The sequence below is a fragment of the Apus apus genome, chromosome 23 (genome assembly GCF_020740795.1).
Source record: "Apus apus isolate bApuApu2 chromosome 23, bApuApu2.pri.cur, whole genome shotgun sequence".
Lineage (NCBI taxonomy): Eukaryota > Metazoa > Chordata > Aves > Apodiformes > Apodidae > Apus > Apus apus.
In genome coordinates, this window is record NC_067304.1 from 161,588 (window position 1) to 168,011 (window position 6,424).

General features: G+C 50.5%; 1 protein-coding gene and 1 long non-coding RNA gene across 2 annotated transcripts; one reads left to right on the top strand and one right to left on the bottom strand.

Annotated features, from left to right (window-relative positions):
• Positions 1 to 480: 480 nt before the first annotated feature.
• Positions 481 to 1,419, top strand: LOC127393613 (olfactory receptor 10AG1-like). Its single transcript, XM_051638892.1, has one exon. The coding sequence runs from the start codon at positions 481 to 483 to the stop codon at positions 1,417 to 1,419; it is 939 nt and encodes a 312-aa protein (XP_051494852.1).
• Positions 1,420 to 4,238: 2,819 nt separating this feature from the next.
• Positions 4,239 to 6,118, bottom strand: LOC127393616 (uncharacterized). Its single transcript, XR_007891502.1, has 4 exons — positions 6,028 to 6,118; positions 4,978 to 5,013; positions 4,821 to 4,856; positions 4,239 to 4,426 (listed from the first exon to the last, which is right to left on the bottom strand). It is a non-coding gene; the product is annotated as an uncharacterized LOC127393616 (long non-coding RNA).
• Positions 6,119 to 6,424: the final 306 nt, after the last annotated feature.

Below are 6,424 nucleotides of genomic sequence, written 5' to 3' on the forward strand. Positions count from 1 at the left end.
TCCTTCCCTTTTTAATATCTTCCCTCCTTCTCCCCCTATTTCTTCTTAATGTTCTTACACTAAATGCAGCTCTTACAAGATCAGCACAAGGAGTGTAAGCAAGACTGTTCTTAAAGGGATTAGGATTTAACAATTTTATTTCTTTTTTTCTCACCTATCAATGGATATTCAATTTAATAAAATCATCTGTAAAAAACCTAAACAAGTCAAATGCTGTAACCCAGATGACCAAACCCAGTCATTCAGGCTCAAGGATTCTGATGACTCTGTTCTTTCCTCGCTCTGCAAACCTCCCTGAAGCAAGCAACATGATAGATTTCCAAACATTCATGCATATCTTGGTCAAGCTTGCCTAATCCTGCAATCATGTCTATGCTGATGCTTGTCTAATCTTTCTCTAGGCTTGACGTGTATGCAACAGCAGACAGGCCATCAGCATTCTCTAAGAGCCTGTTGCTGGGACTGTTCTGTATGGGGAAAATGCCCCAAAGAAAAGGTTTGGACAATCACACCACTGGACCTGGATTCATTCTTCTGGGATTTTCTGATCACTCCAGCCTGCAGGGCCTGCGCTTCACAGTCTTCCTGGTCATCTACCTGGTAGTCATCACAGGAAACAGTCTGATTGTACTCATCACAGTGGTGGACTCAAGCCTCTACACCCCTATGCATTTCTTCCTGAGGAACTTGTCCTTTCTGGAGATCTGCTACACGTCAGTCACTCTGCCAAAAATGCTGGTGGGTTTCCTAATGGAAGATGGCAGGATCTCCTTCCTTGGCTGTGCTGCCCAGCTCTATTTCCTGGTTTTATTGGGCAGCACTGAATGTCTTCTCCTGGCTGCCATGGCCTATGACCGCTACACAGCCATCTGTGACCCCCTGCACTATACCCTCATCATGAGCAGGGGTCTCTGCATCAGCCTGGTTGTGGGGTCATGGATGGCTGTCATACCAATGCAAGTAGGACAGACCTACCAGCTGTTCACTTTGCCCTTCTGTGCATCCCATGACCTTCATCACTTCTTCTGTGATGTGCCCCCTCTGCTAGAACTGGCCTGTGCAGAAACTTTCTGGAACCAAGTGACGCTGTACATCATCATTCTGGTATTTGCAGTTCTTCCCTTCTCCTTAATTGTTATTTCTTACATTAAAATTATCAGGGCAATTCTCAAAATACCTTCCGTCCTGGGCAGACACAAAGCCTTTTCCACCTGCTCTTCACACCTCGGGGTGGTGACACTCTTCTATGGCTCAGCCACAATTGTCTACTTAAAGCAACGGTCAAGGGACTCTGCAGACACTGACAAATACCTTGCCCTGTTTTACACAATTGTGACCCCCGTGTTTAACCCTGTCATCTATAGCCTAAGGAATAAGGAAGTGAGAATTGCCTTGAAGAAACTTCTAAGGACAAGGTGATAATACAGAGAATGTAAAATAGCAGCAAAAGTCCCACTGGGGTACTTGGTTGCCTGAACAATGACATTCCATATTTGCTCAAACAAAGCCATGTGTCCAGCCTGGCTTTCAACCCCTCGAGAAGGGGAAAGGTGTCCTGAGGCGTTCCTGTTACGTCATGTCCCACTGTGATATCTTTGTACTCAACAGCATCTCCAGTGCCCCTAAGTAGTTTAATACCTAATTCAGGCTGTGTGTGACCAATGTCATGTTAAAAAGAAATAGTCAGATCATGGTCAGGAGTCAATGAGGCCCAGAGGGTGACACATCCAATGAAGAGGTGACTACCCTGAGGTTTGAGAAATTACTCACCAGACCCCACGGACTGTGATCCTGTGATACTGTGTCCCTATGTGGAATCGGCTGAAAACAGTTAAGAGTCATGTAAGTCATCTTCCCCTACAATGACGTCTTGCACTGAGTTGTGTCGTACTTGACTAACTTGACAAGAAGAACAAATTAAAAAATCAGTAGGACAGTCCAGCACTGCAACAGGGTCCCAGAGACCTGTAGAGTTTCCGTCTGTGATTATTTAACCGCAGCCTGCAACTAAAGCCTGCACAGCAGCCAGAGCCCTGCTCACTCTGCCAGTGGGACCAGGGAGAGAAGCAAAGCAAAACAAGGAATTCCTTCACATCCCTTTGGTCAGTTGGAGTCAGCTGTGCTGGCTGTGCTCCTTCTCAGCATCTTGTGCACATGCACACTAGCAAAGCATGGGAAGTTGAAAAGTCCTCAACTTCTTAGCAACAACTAAAAACATCAGTATATTATAAACCTTCTTCATACATCAAATCCCATGCCAAATCCAAAACACAAAGCTATTTAGCTACTAAGAAGAGAATTGTCTCCATCCAAGACAAAACCAGGACACAGGTGTTTCCAAGCAATTGAGGAACCAACAAGGAGAGGTGCTACGCTGGACCTTGTTCTCACCAACAAGGAAGAGATGGTGAGGGATGCTAATGTGTTGGCTTAGGCTGGTGGTACGCTCAGTACCCACTTGTGCCACATGAGTCCAGTAACCTTAGGTGTGTCTGGATCCAGTTCTGTCTGTGTCTTAGGCAAGTTAGCAAAAATCAGCTCCCGCATGGCTATTTTTCTCAGATATTTGGCACAGTCTTTCAATAGCCGTCCACTTGGTCTGTATCATCCCTGAAGAGATTCCTGTTTTTCGACACTCAGCAAGAGTAATGTCCAGAGAGTGTGGGGTTGTGCTTCTCTTTCAGACAGTCCTCATGTCTCTAGCCATCTCTCTCAACCGCTTGGCTTCATTACCCTCTAATTCCACACCATCCGCTCTGTTATCCCAGCACCAAATAAAGAGTTGTTCTCCTTCGTGCCGACTATAGTCTTTCCGGGTATCTCCCAGCTTGCTAAGGGACAGAGAGCAGGTAGTCACCTCCTCATGACCCAATCTTCTTGTGTTTTGCCTCCTTCAGGGGCAGCTGGCACCATCGGAATGCCTAAGTAAGCCACATCACCCATTACTAGGTGCTGAGTAGCTGCAATGCTTCTCATCACTGCAGGACCTGTTGCACGGGTTGTGGTTGACACAGAGTACGTGCCTCAGTGCCATGTGCTCACTTTAAGGAGAACCAGAAACTGAGAAACATTCAAAGGGCCTGATACAAAAAAGCACAGGAATGTAATTGTTCCAAGACCATTCCAGATTGGCCATGCCCATCACCATTTCATAAAGATCAGAAACTGATGTAACCCCAAATGAATTTGTTGTGCCCTAAGCCAAGGCCATACAACCCAGAAAACCTGCACCTCAAAGTCCACACCCAAAAGCAATAAACTGTATCGAATTAAACCCAAAGAGCAGTAAAGCAGCCCAGAGCTGCCAAAACAATTCCAAAACCAAACATATGAGAAGTCCACCCACTGACCCTCCGAACCACGCTGCCTACATGACAAATAATGTGGTCAAACCCATTAAACCTTCCAGCCCTTGGAGACCACGAGTTTAAAGGTTCATGATTCTTTCATGTGAGTGATTTATTCAGTATTTCAAATAAACATTGGATGCCTAATGAACTGTCTTTCTTTAGTCTGTATCCAAAGCAAACTGAAGGAGTTTGCTCTCCATGACCCCTGCCCAGCTGAGAAGGGGAATCAGGAAAAGGACAGAAGCCCCGTGGGTGAAATACAAAAGGATTTAAAAAAAATAGTAAAGCGAATACATAAGGCTTTCATAAGGAGCATGAGGTCAGTGCTGCGGGATACACCCATCAGGAAGTGTGGGGCAGCTACCCTGACTTAAGCTCCTTGCTGGCTGGGAGCTACTAATGACTTGTCCTCATGGCTAGCCTAGGATACCAGCCCAGTGAAAGCTGGACAGGCAGGGAACCACCACCCCTCCAAGAGCACAGCAGAGGACCCAGGGGTCTGAGCTGCCTACCTGTGCTCCCCTCCTGACCCAACACCAAGTGCGCAGTCTGGGGGATGGTGCTCAATAGAGCCCTGGTAAGAACCAGTTTCCCACTGTGCCCCCAGATCACAGAGTATACCAGGGGCTGGCACAGTCTTCCACTTGCCTCTCCCAGCCCCACGGGAGGACTCTCCAGGTTACCTAATCTGCTCTTGTCTGGGAGCACAACGTGGGTGGCAAAGGGGGACCTCCTTTACAGAGACACCCTGGGTGCCAGAGCTCCCTCAGCCACTCTGCTCGTCACGGTGGTCCAGCCGGAGAGGACCCAGGCATCCAGGTGCTGGCAGAAGGGAGGGGATGTGGACAAAGACACACACAAACACACACGGCGAGCGTAGGTTTGCTGAAGGGATTTATTGATCGTGAGGGAGAAAGGGCCCAGGGCTCCCAGGGTACTGGGTGGGGTCATCCAGGGATGATCATCTCCTCTTGCCACTGGAGGGGGACAGGACGAGGACAAGGGTGTCACCCATCGAGAGATACAGCCAGGCGTTTTTGGCGCAGAAGCTCCTCCAGCTGCTCAACCGTAGGGAGCTGGGGAGAAAGGGAGGGTTAGGGACATCCTTGGGTGCACCTGGGTGTATTTGGGGGCAGGGGAAAGCAATGGAGTCACTGGGGAAGGTGTCTCTGGAGAGAAATGGGGTCCATGAGCTTGCACGGTGGTGCACAGAAAGCCATGGGGGTCCACATCTGGGTGTGTGTATGTTTACTGGGGCATCCCGGGGTATAGTGGGCTGCAACGGGAAGGGTGGGAATGCAATGGGATCCCCAGGGAAGGGCTCTCCCTAGGAAAAAATTGGGGTGCAGGTGTGCTATCTGGGGTTAGAGGGAGGTGCACTGGGGTGTACTGGGGTATATACTGGCATAAGCTGGAGTGTTGTTGCCAGGGAGGGGAGGGTCTTGGGCCAGCAAAACTTCAAATACTCACCTTAGGCCTCTTCACTCGACCAATGTTGTTTCCCACCTGGAAAGAGATCATGAGACCTCATGAGACCACTGGGATGTCCGCAGACCCAGCAAGGCATGGGAAGACCAAATTGCCCTCCTGTTCCCCAGGCTGGACTCAGTGCTACCCCACTACTTACATTCATGCTAGAACTTCCACTTGCTTCCAGGATTCCCTATGGAAAAAGAGTAAAAGGCTGGTCTGCATTGGACCTCGGTGGGGCTGTGGGTGAGGAGTAGGTGTCCCCATTTCCTGCAGGCCCATGACTTCCTCCTGATGTGATGGGGAAAATGCCTCCTACTCCCCCCAGTCCCATTTTGCCATGATTCACCTGGAATGTTTGTTCATGCAGCAACCAGGGCTGGGAATGCAGACAAGGATAGTATGGAGAATGTGATGGATTGAAAGGCAACAAGAGTGGGAGGAAACACAGAGACAGGGCACTGGGGTCAGTTTGGGGAACCCTAACGACTGGACTGAGAGTCCTGAAGAAACAGAACTGCATGGGATGCAAATGGGGGATGAAGGAATTCAGGTGGAGGGGAAACGGGAGCTTCAAGAGAGGGGGTTAGTAAAGAGAGGAAGAGGACTGCAGAGACCAAAATGAGGAGAGTGGGAGAGTGTTTGTGAGTGGGGGTCCAAGGAGGGGGATGTGGGGCCAGTGTCACCGTGAAAAGCATGAAAGGGAAAGGACTGAGGGGAAAGATGGAAAGAAAGGCCTTGGGAGCGATCAATGGGAGGGCATTTGGGGACCCTAGATAGGACACAGAAGAGATCATGGGGAGGAGAAATCTGAGGGGACCAAAAGGGTGGGATGGGGAAGCCCAAAATGGAGAGGGGTGGGACCACGAAGACCAGAAACCGGTGTGGGCCCTCGCAAGACATCGCAGTGGACCTTCCCAGGGAGGGGGCAGATCCAAGCGTTCCCTGAGGAACCCAGCTCTGGGCAACAGAAGCTGAATTGCAGGGCAAGTGGAGGGAACCGATGGAGCTGTGGGAGGGAGAAAGGTGCATTGGCCAGGCCTGGAGGTGCAGGGGAGCCTGGAGAAGCCCCTTGCTTGGGAAAGGGAGAGGCCAAGTTGAGGGGTTTTGTGCTCACCGCTAGGATTTCATTCTGCAGGAGAGCGGATCTCCTGCAGCCAAGACCCATCCCCAGCATTGAGCCCCTCCCGTGGCACTGGGGACTCACCTGAGCATCTGCTGGGGTGCACAGCAGGATGGTGAAGAGCAGGACCACGCTGAGCACCGCCACCTTCATCTTCCTCTGCAGTGTAGTGAGTCTGGGGTGAAGCTGGAGAAGCTGAGGGACAGATTTATCTCTCCCAGGACTCCTCCTTGACCCTCCCCACCCCGAGTGCCCCCAGGACAAAGCCAGGTTTGGCAGAGACACCAGTGCTGGCAACAAGCCCATCCCCAGCACAGATTCACCCCTGCCTCCAGCACAGGTTCAGCCACCTTCCCTGGCATCAGTCCATCTTCCTGTATGGGGCAGCTGCACAGGGAAGAGACCAGGCTTGTGGGGGTCATGAGGGGGGCTGGCAGTGTGCCCCTGACAGCCTGCAGGGATGACCCCCTACTCCAACTTG